The 16,919-nt window shown below is 38.8% G+C and overlaps 1 protein-coding gene across 1 annotated transcript in view; it reads right to left on the bottom strand.

The window, feature by feature from the left end:
- Positions 1–273: 273 nt before the first annotated feature.
- The window catches only part of col21a1 (collagen, type XXI, alpha 1), a 457,104-nt gene continuing 440,458 nt past the window's right edge, over positions 274–16,919 (bottom strand). The window contains exon 30 of the mRNA XM_060854885.1: positions 274–591. Coding sequence (XP_060710868.1) covers positions 404–591 — 188 coding nt within the window. The 3' untranslated portion in view covers positions 274–403. The remainder of the gene's footprint in view (positions 592–16,919) is intronic.

Below are 16,919 nucleotides of genomic sequence, written 5' to 3'. Positions count from 1 at the left end.
AAAATATACAAATAGTGCAATACATGACACTAAAGAAGTGACCAAGATTAAAAAAAACCCAACACATACTCATGTACCAAACAAGGTTGTACAGCAAACTCAATAACAAACGTTACAATATCTGACCTCTCCACCTTTAAGCAAAGCATTAAATAACAAATACAAACAATATAATTGAAACAAAAAGTAGAGTAAAAGCTAGGATTGTATATGAAGATAAAGACCTCTAATAAGCAGTCTTAGAATGCCTAATTAAAAGTTGTTTGACATAGCAGAACATGGGTACACTCATGTAAATTATCCTGAGATTTCTTTTAGGATTTTAAAAATAATAAGCACCAGACTTAGTAATATCATAAACTCACTCCAAGTCCATTCATCCAATATGGTTGATGATCCAGCTTCAATAGTTTGGTCCTTTTCTAAAGGGATCTCTTCCTCCAATTGTTCCATAGCATAGAGATGGATGACATGTTCCAGGTGGACCGGGAGGCCCAGGCCTCCCTGTGTTTCCAGGATTTCCAGCATTTCCAGGTGCACCAGGCTTTCCTGGGGATCCCTCTTTACTAACTCCAGGTAAGCCCATAGATCCTGAATAAAATGAAGGATAATTTAGGATTGCTCCACCAAACAACATTATTCATGAGATAGAAATGTCTATTTTAATGTTGTAAATATAGACTTTGTATGTTTTGATGATTATCAATTATTTTCATGTATTTAGATTGGCTGCCACATTGCCAACTGCAGATGTTCCACTTTAAACCTGACACTAATTCAAACAAAGTTATAAAAATATTCCTTTCTAATTCATTTGCAATTTCACTCGAAATGCCTATGCATAAACCTTCTTAGAAAGTTTATAATATTTATAACACTGGTTAACATGATTTCTTTTTATACTGAAAGATCATTTATTAGTTGCTTTTGAGCAACTCATGTGGAAGTTGTGAATACGGACTGAAAATAATAAAGACTTTCCGTCAGTTCACTGCACTCTGAATTGGAGATAATTGTACTAATGTATGTATTCATTGACTAATTAATTTTACAATTTTATATTGGTTGAATATAATTTTTAGTGTCATCTTGCATTTCTGCTTTATTACAACTCCTCGAATAGGTTTTTTGTTTGTTTCAGCGGTTGTAAGAAAAAGGACTTCAGCAAGGCGTTTGACAAGGTTCCGCATGTTAGACTAGTTAGCAAGGCTAGATCACATGAAATCCAGGGAGAGCCAGCTTTTTGGATACAAAATTGCCTTGAAGGTAGCAGATAGAGGGGAGTGACCTGGGGTGTGCTGACCTGTGGTGTGCTGCAAGGATCAGTGCTGGGTCCACTGCTTTGTGTCATTTATATAAATGATCTGGATGTGATAGGAGGAGGTATTGTCAAGTTTGCGGATGACACCAAAGTTGGTAGTGTAGTGGACACTGAAGAAGTTTGTCTCAGAGTACAAATAGGCTGATGGTTTGAGGAGTGGCAGATGGAGTTTAATTTAGGTAAATGTGAAGTGTTGCATTTTGATAAGGTAAATCAGAGCAGGACTTATACATTTAATGATAGGGTGCTGAGGAGAGTTGCCAGACAAAGAGACCTTGGGGTGCAGGTTTATTGTTCCTCGAAAAAGGAGTTGCAGGATGGCAGGGTAATGAAGAAGACTTTGGTACACTTGTCTTTATTGGTCAGTGCACTTTTGGAATACTGCATTTAATTTTGATACCCCTGTGATAGGAAAGAAGATGCAAAACTTGAAAGTGTTCAGAAAAGGTTTACAGGAATGTAGCCAGGGTTGGAGGGTTTGAGCTATAGGGAGAGACTGAATAGGGTGGGGCTATTTTCCCTGGAGCGTCAGAAGCCGAGGGGATTATAAAATGATAAGGGGCATGGATAGGGTGAATAACTAAGGCCTTTTTCCCAGCATAGGGAAATTCAAAATTAGAGGGCATAGGTTTAAGCTGAGATGGGAAAAATTTAAAAGGGACCTAAGGGCAGCTTTTTCACACAAAGGATGGTGCCAGTAAGGAATGAGTTTCCAGAGGATGTGGCGACTGGATGGGTATACGAATAGGTAAGTGTTAGACAGCTATGGGCCAAATGTTGGAAAATGGGACAAGATTAATTTAGGATATTCGTTTGCAAGGACAAGTTGGACCAAAGGGCCTGTTCCTTTACTGTACAATTCCATGACTCTATGTCTAGACCAAAGAGAGTGTAAGAACAGTTTTACCACTTAATTACACAATGAAAAGCCAATGCCATAGATTGGTTAACCACATTAGTTATTAGCCACATACAGGCACAAATCCATATTATTACCAGATAGAGCCAGTTTCTTCAATCATATTGTGTTTTATGTATTTGGATAAATGAAATACGATACTCATCCTATGACTGCAACAAATATCAGAAAGGAGGAAAATCCTGTATAAGTTGAGTTTAGGTTGGCAGGTTTGCAATTGCAGTGATAAGTTCCATCTGTACACTCCATAAATAACTATAATTATGGCTCTAAATAATGAAATATTTTGAAAAGTGGATTTATAAATTTTATATCAATGGCAACTCCGCTGTCAATTAAATAAGCAAAGAATATAAAATGTTGGGACCACTACTTTGTATGTTTGAAACTTGTCTACATAACCATAGACCATATACTTCATGATACGTCATATTAAATTTGAATAAATATCAGAAATAAAAAATACTAGAAGCAAAGTATAAATCAACTTTAACTTTTCAACTTCTTTAATTCACTTGTGGGACATGGTGTCATTAGCTGACCAGTATTTAATACTCATCCCTAGTTGCTGTTGAGAAGGTAGTGTTGAGCCGCCTTCTTGAACCAGTGCAGCCCACTCGTGATACCCTTTGGGAGGAAATTTCAGGATTCCGACCCAGTGACAGTGGAGGACTAGCAATATATTTCCAAGTCAGAATGGTTGGTAACGTTGAGGAGAGCTTTTGTAGGTAGTGGTGTTCCCATGTATTTGCTGTCCTTGTTTTTGTAGATGGAAGCGGTCATGGGTTTGGAAGGTGCTGTCAAAGGATTTTTGGTGAATTTCTGCTGTTCCTTATCATCAGTTGTTGAAAGCTTGTGGATATGGTGCCAATCAAGCTTTCTGGTTTGTCCTGGATTGTGTTAAGTTTCTTGGGGTGTTGTTGGAGCTGCATCCATCCAGGCAAGTGGGTGACAACTCCTGATTTATGCTTTAGAGATGGTGAACAGGCTTTGGGGAGTCAGGAAGTCAGTCACTTGCTACAGTAATCCTTGTTTCTGACCTGCTCTTGTGGATACTGTGTTTATGTGGTACATCCAGTTGAGATTCTGGCAATGGTAATCTCCAGAATGTTCACAGTGCAGGATTCAGTGCTGATAACACTGCTGAATGTTGAGGGGCGGTGCTGAGATTGTCCCTTAGGGAAAGTGGTCATTACCTGGCATTTGTGTGGCCAAATATTACTTTATACATGCCAGTCTAATCCTAGATGTTTTCCAGATTTTGTTGCATTTAAATATAGACTGTTTCAGTATCTGGGCAGTTGTGATGGTGTTGACCATTATGCAAATATCTGCAAACATCCCTACTTCTAACCTTATGAAGGAGAGAAGTTCATTGATAAACCAGCTGAAGATGGTTGAACCTAGTACACTTTCATGAGTAACCCCTGCAAACGTCTGGTGTTGACTGACCTCTAACAACCACAACTATCTTCCGCTGTGTCAGGTATGACTCCAACAAGTGGAGTGGTTGTCCTTGATTCCCATTGATTCCAGTTTTGCTCGAGCTTGTGAATTCAAAACTTGGGTGCCAAGAACAATAGTTGGTTTTCTGGATTAAGAATGTTGCGATAATACCACTGCGCCAAGACCTCCCCTAAATATATGTTGTTCACGTCAACGAAAAGTCATGATGTAGTACAGATTATCTATCCTTACTGATGCCTGTGGGATTTCAGTATCCTAATGCTCTGTCCAAACAGCCACACATGTGTAGACTACATTCTACATGCCTGATTGTTTCCAAGCCCTTTAGGGGATATTGTCATGGTGATGATTGACATGACTTGTGTGGAAGTGCATTGTCGCTGCTTTTCAGTGCTCCTTCTTTACAATGACTTCTCTCTAAATCTCTATTGGCATTTTATGTGCAAAGACCACAATATCAATGCAAATAGCATACCCAACACCTACCCTAGCCCATCCAAAGAGCAACATATTTCTACTTGTGCATTTGCTGCTGTGTTGTATCCCAAACAGGAATGTTGACCTAACATGTGTATATATATCTGAATTTTGTTTCCATCAGAATAACTTGGTGAGAGAATAATTACCTCCCTACACCTATTTTCTATTCATATCTACATAAATATCATGAATAGGTTCTGGATACTTTGGACAGATGAGAACTGGAAACCATATTAGTGCAAACAAAATGAACAGAGGAATAGGCTAGGATTACACTGAGCACCAGATATTGTGACAGGTGACTTCAGGAGCGATTAATACTCCATCCATTCCTGCAAGAAGGCTCATTAGATCAAGAACCAATTAGCTACTTAGAGTTGTGCACACAAAACAGACTCTTCGGTCCAACTCGTCCATGCCAACAAAATTAATCTAGTCCCATTTGCCAGCATTTGGCCTATATTCCTCTAAACTCTTCCTATTCATATTCCAGATAAGGTCACATCTCATAGAGATTTATAAAATCAGGAAAGGCATGTATAGATTGAATAGCCAAGGTCGTTATATCCTTGGTATAAAAAAATTGCTCTTCACGTCTTTTTTAAATCTCTTTCCTCTCACCTTAAAAATGTGTCCCCAGTCTTGAAGATCCCCCATCCTCGGGAAAAGAACCTACCATTAACCCTATTTATATCCTTCATGATTTTATAAACTTATATAAAGACACCTTTCAAATCCTATGCTCCAGTGAAAAAAGTCCCAGCCTATCTAACCTTTCTTAAAGACTCAAACCTTCCATACCCAGCAACATCCTGATAAATCTCTTCTGAACCCTCTCCAATTTAATAATATCCTTCTAATAACTGGGTGAAGGATAGTATTAAGCTGGAGGGGGTTCAGAAGATATTTACCAGGATGTTTCTGTCTTTTATTTTGCCTATAACCTGCCTGAGGTCTTGAAATTCGTATCAGTATATCTGGTAATATGATTTTGACTAGAGATGGCTTGTGGAAAATGACATCTGGGTTCTGCTGTCCTCTTCAGTTAGCTCTCAACTGCTAAATAAATTTAATCCAATATATCTTGCTCACAGAAGTATATAGCTGGCTCAGCACTGGTGTTGTTTTATGTAACTACTAGTAACGTCAACTTGCATTTTTTTGCTTTAATATCATAAATGTCAATGTGACTTACTCCTTTTTTTGCAGGATTCATCAGTGTTTCTTCTGGCACCAATATGGGTCAGTTTTTCAAGTTAAATTTAAAATGCTTTTTGTTTATTCATGCACTATTACCATGATATAAAATCACAGAATCCCTACTATGTGTAAGCAGGCAAATCAGCCCTTCGAGTCCACAGTGACCCTCGAATAGCATCCCACCCAGACCCACCGCATCTATGTAACCATGCATTTCCCGTGACTAATCCACCTAGCCCGCACATTTCCAGACATTACGGGCAATTTAACATGGTCAATCCATCTAACCTGAACATCTTTGGACTGTGGGAGGAAATCAGAACATCTGGAGAAAATCCACACAGATACAAGGAGAATGTGCAAACACAAACAGACAGTCACCAAAGGGTGGATTTAAACTCAGGTCCCTGGTGCTGTGAGGCAGCAGTGCTAACCACTGAACCACATATGCTGAGATGAATCCTGTGACATTTGAATAAATACACCTCAATCTTGAAGAAATGAGACCTCCATTTTGTTCAATTTTACAGGCTGCTAGTACAAAAGAAACACTGCTCTCTTACATGTCCAGATATAGCAGTGAAAATGTTCCCTATTGTACACAACTTTTGTTTCTAGCTGTAACATCTAACAATGCATATGCAGTGGAAACCATAGTTAAGACCTGAATATTCAAGAATAATTAACACTGAGGAGGCAAAAAGGAAAAGGAGGTGGGATAATATGGAATGGGATCAGTACAATAGAGAGAGGGGGATCTTTGATCAGGAAAGCAAAAATTTGCTGGAAAGGTTCAGCAGGTCTGGCAGCATCTGAGTTAATCAGAAATCAGAGTTAATATTTCAGATTCAGTGACCCTTGGCCAGCACTGATGGTAGCGAGCAAGATGTTGGTTTTAAAGCAGAAGATAGGATGAGCAGAGGAGTAAAAAGTAAATGATAAGTGGAGCGAGAGCCCGAAGAGACAGAAGAAGAGTTGGACCAACAAAGGACTGGATAACGATCACCATGGGACAATGAACAGATGTTAGTGGACAGTAAGGAGGTGACAGAGAAGGAACTGTGAAAGAGTTGAGGGAATGGAAACTTGCAGGTTAATGAGGTTTTCATATTTTCAAGACACCCTCAATTTGTGGGCGGCACGGTGGCACAGTGGTTAGCACTGCTGCCTCACAGCGCCTGAGACCCAGGTTCAATTCTCGACTCAGGCGACAGACTGTGTGGAGTTTGCACATTCTCCCCGTGTCTGCGTGGGTTTCCTCCGGGTGCTCCGGTTTCCTACCACTGTCCAAAGATGTGCGGGTCAGGTGAATTGGCCATGCTAAATTGCCCGTAGTGTTAGGTAAGGGGTAAATGTAGGGGTATGGGTGGGCTGTGCTTCGGCGGGTCGGTGTGGACTTGTTGGGCCGAAGGGCCTGTTTCCACACTGTAAGTAATCTAATCTAATCTAATCTAATTGTTTGACAGGGAAATCATTAACAGAAAAATGACAGTCAATTAGCAAACATCTTGGTAACATAAAAACAACAATGTAGTGAGAGTTAAATGTTGGTAAGGACACATGGCGATGTCCTCTACCATTCTTCAAATAATCCCAAGGGATAATTCATGTCCACGTAAAATGGCAGACAAGGGACTGTATCTAGTGTGGAAGAACAGAAACTCTGGTGTAACACAAAATCAATACTGCATTCAAATGTCAGCTAGGTTCATATATGTACACTGGAGTAGGAGTTATAGAGTCATAGAGTCAGAAAATCCCACAGCACGGAGACAGGACGTTTAGTCCAAACTGGTCCATGCCAACCAAAATGTCCGTTCATGCTAACCCCATTTCCCTGTATTTGGCCTATATCCTTCTAACACTTTTCTATCCATACATTTGTCCAAATGCCTTTTAAATGTTGTTGATGTACCTGCCTCAACCACTTCCACTTACAGCTCATTCCATATGCGTACCACCCTCTATGTGAAAAAGTTTCCCATCAGGTTCCCTTTTATACTTTCCCCTCTAACCTTAAACTGATGCCCTATAGTCCTTGATACCCCAACCCTGGGAAAAAGACTGAGTGCATTTACCCTATCCATGCCTCTCACGATCTTATTCACCTCTGTAAGGTCATCCCTCAGTCTCCTACACTCAAAAGAAAGAAGTCCTAGCTTGTCCAACCTCTCCCTAAAACTCAAACTATTGAGTTCAGGCAACATCCTTGTAAATTTCTTCCACACTCTTGCCAGTTTAATAACATCCTTCCTATAACAAGGTGATCAAAACTGAACATAATACTCCAGGTGTGGCCTCATCAACGTCCTCTCCAACTGCAACATAACTCCCCAAGCTCTATAATCAGTGCCCTGACTGATCCAAAGGGACAGGCGGTGGCCTAGTGATATTAATGCTTGTCAATTAATTCAGAAACCCAGAAGAATGATCGGGGGACCTGTGCTCAAATCCCGCCACGGCAGATGGCAGTATTTGAATTCAATAAAAGAAAATTTGGAATTTAGAGTCGACTGATGACCATGAAATTATTGTCAATTGTTAGAAAAATTAGCCAGTTGACTAATACCTTTTTGGGAAGGAAATCTGCCATCCTTACTAGGTATGGCCTACATGTGAGTCCAGAGCCATAGTAATGTGGTTGACTCTCAACTGCCCTTTGAAATGGCCTAGCAAACCACTCAGTTGTATCAATCGCTAGAAAGTCACAAAGAAATGAACCCGGATGGACTGGCATTGACCTTGGAACTGGAAAAGACAATGGCAACCATGTCGACCATGCAAAGTCCTCCTTTGCAACATCTGGGGACTAGTACTGAAATTGGGAGAGCTGTCTCATAGACTAGTCAAGCAACAGCCTGACATAGTCATTCAGACCCAGAACCAGCAGAGGCAGCAGGACAGTAGGACACAGTCAGGAGGGAGTTGCCTTGGAAGTCCTTGACATCGACTCTGGACATACTGAAGTCTTCCTTCAACTGACGAATCAGTATTCCTCCATGTTGAACAACGCTTGGAGGAAGCACTGAAGGTGGCAAGGGTGCAAAATGTACTCCAGCCATTTCTTGATATCAAGTGGAATGAATTGAATTGGCTGGAGACTAGTATCTGTAATGCTAGGGACCACTGGAGGAACCCAAGATTGATCATCCACTGGGCACTTCTGACTGAAGATTGTTGCAAATCCATCAGCCATAACTTTTGCACTGATGTGCTAGGCTCCTCCGTCATTGAGGATATTTGTGGAGCGTCCTCCTTCAGTGAGTTGTTTAATTGCCCACCACAATTCACGACTGGATGTGGAAGGACTGCAGAGCTTAGATCTGATCCATTGGTTATGGGATTGCTTCGCTCTGTCTAGCACTTGCTGTTTCTGCTGTTTGGTATGCTGAATGTCAAGGGGCAGTGGTTAGAATGTCTCTTATTGGTAATAGTCATTGTCTGGCATTTGTGTGGTGTGAATGTTTGGTAGCTTCATCAGGTTGACACCTCATTTTTAGGTATGTCTGATGCTGATCCAGGCATGCCCATCTGCATTCTCCATTGAATCAGGGTTGGTCCCCTGGCTTGATGGTAATGGTTGAGTGGGGATATGCCAGGCCATGAGGTTGCAGATTGTGCAGGAATATAGTCCTGCCGTTGTTGATGGCCCACAGTGCCTCATGGATGCCCAATCTTGAGCTGCTAGATCATTTTGAAGTGTGTTCTATTTGCCATGGTGATAGTACCACGCAACACAATGGAGGTTCTATGTGAAGGCAGGACTTCATCTCCACAAAGACCGTGCAGTGGTCACATTTACCTATACTGTCAGGACAGATGATTCTGCAGATTAACAAGGATGAGGTCAAGTACATTTTTTCCTCTTATGGGTTCCTTCACCACCTGCTGCAGTTATTAGATTGGTTCAACAAGGGATAAAAGAGCTGAATTCCAGAGGTGAGGTGAGATTGACAGCCCTTGACATTAAGGCCGCATTGATGGAGTATGGCATCAAGGAGCCCTGGCAAAACTGGAATCAATGGGTATTGGGGGGCAAACACTCCGCTGGTTAGAATTATACCTTGCAATTTCCTCCCTAGCCTCTCGTAGTGTTCTTGGTTATATTTGGTCAGGACTAGGAGATTTATCCATCTTCGTATGCTCTAATATATCCAACACCTCCTCAATTGTGATATGAACTGTCTCCAAGATATTAACACTAATTTCATGTCTTTCTCCATAGTAAACACAGAGGAGAAATATTCACTGAGAACTTCGACCATCTCCCGTGGTTCTACACATAGTTGTCCACTTTGGTCCTTGTGGGGCCCTTATTTTCCCTCTAGTTATTCTTTCCCCTTTAATATATTTAAAGAACCTCTTTGGACTCACCTAGTCTCCTCAATCAAGGCTATCTTCTGTCCCTTTTTGCCCTCCTGATTTCATTCTTCAGTAAACTCCTGTATTCCCTGTATACTTCCAGGCATTCCCTTGATCCCAGCTTCGTGTGCCTGACCCACACTTTTTTCCTGGTCAAAGCCTCAATATCTTCTCATCCAGTGTTCCCTATTCCTGCCAACCTTGCCCTTCACCCTCATGGGAACATTTAAACCTTGAACTCTAGCTTTTTCACTTTTAAAGGCCTCCCACTTGCCAGTGAATCCGTTCTGTCGCAGGTGACAGCACTAAAGGGACAGTAAAAAAATGACACAAAGGAAAAGAAAGAAACAGAGAAAAAAATATTCAGTAGGAGGGTAGATGGGGAAAATTACTTTTTGGATGGGGATAATGTTGTTCGGCTTGTTTGGCATATAGGGAGTACAAGTTATGGCAGGGGACAGTGATGGTGGTAGAGAGTTGTTGCTTCACGTGGCTCCCCTGGAAAAGACCTGTGAGAGGAGTGGTTTTATCTTGTTTAAGAGGCTATACCGGCGTGGATTTATCATTGGTTTTACCTTTGGTTTTATCCAGTGCTGTGTAGCCACTGACAGTTTTAACGTTCTCTTTCTGTTGCATGAGCATTACTCTATTCAGGTCGGCTAATACGACCAGAGAAAAGATACGAGACGGCTGGTGACCTACCGGTCAATGTTAGAAACCTATTTTTGGCAGCGGCGATTATGTCGAATTCCAAAATTTCCGGTTGGGTGGGAGACTGGGAAAATAGCCGCCCTGCACGGTTGTTATTGGAGACACCGTGTGCTAAATGTGTTAGTCAAACAAGGACTAGTCTATCCGTTTCTATGCAAACGGAAGAGACCATGATAGTTACTCCGGCACGGCTGCCCTCTGGCAGGCACGAGGAAGCCAGTAATAAAGTCCAGAGGATTCATGATCAAGTTTGAATTGAAGGATTCATAGAGAAGGCCCCTCTAGAATCTTGTAATAGCCGGACAATTTTTAATTCGAATTTTAAAGGACCCTTTGATTTTAGTCAAATTGGAGAACCAGAGAGCAATAAAGAGAAAAGTGAGAATAGGATTATTCATCCGGTTGTTAATGAGAAAGATAAAATAGAAATAATATTAGAATATCTGTTAGATAATTTTATATGTTAATTTTGTAATAACATTTATAATACGACTGGAATGTTTTGAAAACACTTAAAATTATGTAAAGGGATTAAAGCTGTGAGAGTTAAATGTAGTAAATGCTGCTAGGAGGGTAGTTACCACTCAGTCGCGTGCCACTATCCAAAATGTAATAGTACTGTAAAAGAAAAGGAAGAAGGTAAATCATTCCAATGTGAAATTTGCCCGCTCAAATTTACAACAGCTATAGGTTTAGGACAGCACGAGAGGCATGTGCACCCTAATTTGAAAAATACTAGAAGAAATAAAGAGAAAAAAGATAATTTGGAAAAAGTACAGAAAGGTAAAAGAGGAGTATGGTCCAACTCCGAAATAACAAATGTTACAACAATTAGAACAGGAATTTATAGGTTGTAAAAATATTAATAAACTTATCGCTGAAAAATTGAAAACTAAGATGTCAAAACAAATTTCTGATACAAGAAGATTGTTAGTTAAACATCATAAGATTAGCGATAAAGTTGTGGACACAAGTCAGGAAGTAGTCCCCATTAATGATAGTAGAAGTGAAGAGAATAGTGATCTAGATTTAGATACTCCAACAGAGGAGATAGTAATAGATGAATATAACCATCAAGGAAATAATAATAGTAATGGGAATGTAGAATCTAAAGATGAATCATTAATAGAATTAGTAGAGATGTTGGAGGACAAAATAAGTAAAAGCAAACGTATAATAAATGACTATGACAGCATTATGGATATGATAATTGGTAAATTAGGGACCAATGATGAGAGCAATAGGTCAAAGGAATTGAAATATAAAAAGGGATTAATTACTAAGCAGAAGGATAATAGACAAGACGAGGGTAAATATCGCTAAAAGAAGATATAGTAGGAAAAAAGGTAAGTTTAAAGGTTTTATATAAGAATAAGAGACAGTATTTAGCAAGAACTATGATGGGAGCTCCGGCTAAATGCGAATGTCCGCTTAGCAAGGAGGAATTGGAGGATTATTTTAAAAATAGATTATCTAATCCTAATGATAAAAGTAATTTGAGAGGTTTTGTCAATTATAAAGGTCAAATTGAGGGATCAATGTGTGACATGCTGACCGGCCCTATAATGGTAGAGGACGTCAATCAGGCCGTTAAGGCAATGGACGTTAAAACCGCGGCGGGGCCGGATCAGATGACGCTTAAAGAAGTGATTAGAATATTTAATAAAGATAATATGATAATCCCCAGGATTTATACCAAATGGTTGAAAACAGGCAATATCCTTGATATAGTAAAAATAAGTAGAACTGTATTAATCCCCAAAGTTAGTGATGAGGTTGGTTTAAAGGATATTAATAATTGGAGACCCATCACAATAGGCCTGATTTTGCTTAGGCTTTTTATAAAAATTATAGCTAATAGGTTAAGTATAGTTATACATTTAAATAAATGGCAAAAAGTCTTTTTGGCAGGAGTAGCAGGTTGTGAAGAGAACATTACAATTTTGGAGAATATCATTAATGGAGTTAAGAAAAAGAAAATCGACTTATCTGTGGTATTTGTGGACCTGGCTAAAGCCTTTGATACCGTTGGGCACAAATTGATAATAAATGCCCTTAAGAGAATTCAACTCCCTCCAGTTTTTATGAAATTAATTATGAGCTTATATAATAATAATTTTACTCGGATTGAAGGTTTTAATTGTAAAACGAATATGATCAAAATTTTAAGAGGGGTTAAACAAGGTGACTCTTTGTCACCGATTCTCTTTAATATAGTTATGGACTCCCTTACAAGTTCTATTGAAGAAAGATAAAAAGGAATATTTTTGGGTCAAGACAAAGAGAGTTATCATTGCACAACCTTAGCGTTTGCTGATGATATAGCTTTGATCAGCCAATCCTATGAAGGAATGGCATACAATTTAAAACTGATAGAAACATTTTGTAATAATACTGGGATGGAGGTTAATGTAAGAAAAACAAAAGGATTCTACTTTGCTTATAAAAATAAAACCTTTATTTATAATGATAGGGCTAATTGGAAATTTAATGAGGGAAATATACAGTTTATAGATCCAGGAAGCACCGATAAATATCTAGGTGCAAAAATTGATCCATGAATTGGGGTAAGCCAATCAAACTGGGAAGACCAATTAGATATTTGGATAGATAATCTTAAAGGATCTCTTTTAAAACCTGTACAGAAATTGGAACTCTTAAAAGTCTATTTTATCCCTAGACTTTATTATTATTTAATTTTATCAGAAGTATCATTAAACTATCTTAATAAACTTGATAGTATAATTAAAAGTGCAGTAAAAGAAATATTACATCTCCCACAATCCATCACAGATGGGTTTTTATATACTAAGACCTGTGATGGTGGCCTTGCGTTGAATAAATTGTCTACATTTATTCCAATTGCTATTCTAAGGAAATATGAAATGCTATACAAATCCGAGGATGAAATTTTACATGCCTCATTTTCATTCAACGGTGTTAGTATAGCTACAAAAATGCAAAAACTTAGTAAATTGAAAGTTTTAGAGAAGATTTGGAATCCAAATATAAATCGACAACTGGAAGAAATGGATATCACTGATGAGGAGAATAATGGTATAGAGGAATTAAATAATAAGAACTATACCAACTGAATGTTTATAGAATTTCAGAAATGGATGGCCTTGCCCTGTCAAGGGGCGGGCATCCATTATTTCAAGAACAATAATTTCTCCAATAATTGGTTGACAAAAATTCAATATATGAAGACTTCCAAAGTAATAAATTCAATTTTATTACTAACGAACTTATATCCTACAAGGGCGTCTCTAGCTTATGGAAGGCCATTTGACATCAAGAATTGTCGGCGATGCAATGATAACTCAGAAACGATTGTACATATTTCAGGATGGCCTTGCCCTGTCAAGGGGTGGGCATCCATTATTTCAAGAACAATAATTTCTCCAATAATTGGTTGACAAAAATTCAATATATGAAGACTTCCAAAGTAATAAATTCAATTTTATTACTAACGAACTTATATCCTACAAGGGCGTCTCTAGCTTATGGAAGGCCATTTGACATCAAGAATTGTTGGCGATGCAATGATAACTCAGAAACGATTGTACATATTTCAGGATGGTGACCCTACGTAAAAAATATAACGATTAAGAGACACAATAGAATAATGGAAGACTTAATAAAGTTTATCAAGATAAAAGGATGGATAACATACGTGGAACTATGCATAAAAGATAATACTGGGAAATTATGGATACTGGATTTAATTTTTAAGAAGGAAAATCATGTTATTGTGGTAGATGTAACGATTAGAATGGACATGCAAATTAACTCACTGGAACAGGCTTGGGAAGAAAAGAAAAATATAACCATCTAGAAAAGGAAATAATGGTCCTCACAAAAGGAACAAGAATATCCTTTTGTGGATTTGTGATGGGATCCCGAGGAAAATGGTTTGAAAAGAACAATGAACTAATGAAAGACCTCGGGATCGAGAAATTTAAAACCTTTGCTCAAAACATCACAAATCTTGTGCTATCTTTGACTATCGAGCTTTTAAGGATTTTTATAGGATTCTCCATTTGACATAGTTTAATAACTTTTAATTTTAGATTGTTTTAAATAAGGTTTTAGGTTAATTTTAAACTAGCATTAATTTTAATTTAGTATTTTATAATTTTAATATTTTAGTAATAAAAGTAAATTATTTTAAGTCACTGATAAAGGGTGGTGGGTAATATTGGTGTAATATAATTAAAGTGCACCCAACACATAACAAATGAGAGCGGTAATATAATCGAACGGTTGAAAATCCCAGCTCATTCCTCGCTTTATTGATGATTCTGGTTTACAACATTTTATCCTGATCCCTTTAAGATCATCTGGCTGTGGTTAGCTAGATAGGGATATACTTTCGTTGACGAGCGACAATAAAACTCAAAAAGAACACGATCCATTTATATGGTGAGTGCATGTAGTTTAGGAAGGCTGGCTCCAAATACCTGAATACTGTTTAATGCAAAACAAAAACAAAGAACTGCGGATGCTAGAAATCTGAAACCAAAACAGAAATAGCTGGAGATAGTGAGAAATGTGATCAAACTCAGACTGGTGCATTTGGGAAAAGGAGCAAGTCAAACAGTCAGAAACAAAACAGGGAATGAAGTATGACAGGTAAATTAAACTGCATTTATATCAATGTAAGAGGCCTAACAGGTAAGGCAGATGAACTCACAGCATTGTTAGGAATATGGGATTGGAATATCACAGCAATTACAGAGATATTGCTCAGGGATGGACAGGACTGGCAGCTCAAAGTGCCAGAGTGTGGATTCTATAGGAAGGATAGAGGGGGGCAAGAGAGGAGGTGAGCGACATTTTGATGAGGGATAATGTGCTGTACTCCGGGAGGCTATTCCTGGGAGTATGTTTAGGGAAGTTTTTTTGGGTAGAATTGAGAAATAAGAAAGGGTGGATCAACTTCTTGTGATTGTACTATACACCACCCAATAGTCAGCAGGAAATTGAAAGGCAAATTTATAAGTTATGTATAAGAATAATAGCATGGTAGGGTTAGGGAATTTTAACTTGCCAAACATAGCCTGGAACTGCCATAGTGTTAAGACTTGGATGGAGAGGAATTTGTGAACTGATTCAGTATGTGGATGAACCTTCTAGAGAAGGAGCAAAACTTGACCTACTCTTTTGAAATAAGGCAGGGCAGGTGACTGAGGTGTTAGTGGCAGAGCACTTTGGGGCCAGTGATTATAATTATATTAGTTTTAAAACAGTGATGGAAAAGAATAGATTGGATGAAAATGTTAAAGTTCTAAAATATAGGAAGGCCAATTTAGACAGTATTAATCAAGAACTTACAAAAGTTGATTTGAGTCGGACGTTTGCAAGTAAAGGGCAAAGCTGGTAGGTGTAGGGAATGTTGGATAGCTAGAGTAATTGAGGTTTTGAGAAAAAAGAAGGAAACATATGTCAGGTATAGACATCAGGGATTGAGTGATTCCCTAGAAGAATATAACAGCAGTAAAGTATACTTAAGAGGGAAATCAGGAGGGCAAAATGGAACATGAGACACCTTTGGCAGATAGGTTTAAGGAGAATCCAAAGTGATTCTACAATTACATTAAGAACAAAAGAGTAACCAGGGAAAGAATAGGGACCCTTAAAGATCAGCAAGATGGCCTAAGTGTGGAGTTGCAGGAGATGGGGGTATTTTATAGCTAGGTAAGTGATTGCTGGGCCCCTTGCTGAGATATTTGGATCATTGATAGCCACAGATGAGGTGCCGGAAGACTGAGAGTTTGCTAAAGTGGTGCCACTTTTTAAGAAAGGTGGTAAGGAAAAGCCAGGGAAGTATAGGCTGATGAGTCTGACATCAGTGATGGGCAAGATGTGGAAGGGGTCCTGAGGGAGAGGATTTACATGTATTTGGAAAGGCAGGACTGATTAGGGATAGTCAACATGCTTTTGTGCATGGAAATCATGTCTCACTAACTTGATAGAGTTTTTTGAAGAAATAACAAATAGGATTGATGCGAGCAGAGTGGTGGATGTGATCTATATGAACTTGAGTGAGGTGTTTGACAAGGTTACACTTGGTAGACTGCTTAGCAAAGTTAGAACACATGGAATACAGGGAGAACTAACCATTTGGATACAGAACTGGCTCAAAGTGGGATGGTTGCTTTTCAGACTGGAGGCTTGTGAGCAGTGGTGTGCCACAAGGATCGGTGCTAGGTCTGCTGTTTCTTGTCACTTATATAAATGACAAGGTGCAAAAATAGGAGGTATGGTTAGTGAATTTGCACATGACACCAAAATTGGTGGTATAGTGGAAAGCGAAGGTTACTTCAGAGTTGAATGGGTCCTTGAGCCAAGGAGTGGCAGATGGAGTTTAATTTAGATAAATGTTAGGTGCTGTATTTTGGAAAGACATATTGAGCAGGATTTATACACTTAATGGTAAGGTGTTAATGGTAAGGT

This window comes from Hemiscyllium ocellatum, chromosome 3 (genome assembly GCF_020745735.1).
Source record: "Hemiscyllium ocellatum isolate sHemOce1 chromosome 3, sHemOce1.pat.X.cur, whole genome shotgun sequence".
In the NCBI taxonomy this organism is placed as follows: domain Eukaryota; kingdom Metazoa; phylum Chordata; class Chondrichthyes; order Orectolobiformes; family Hemiscylliidae; genus Hemiscyllium; species Hemiscyllium ocellatum.
This window is presented reverse-complemented; position numbering and strand designations above follow the sequence as displayed.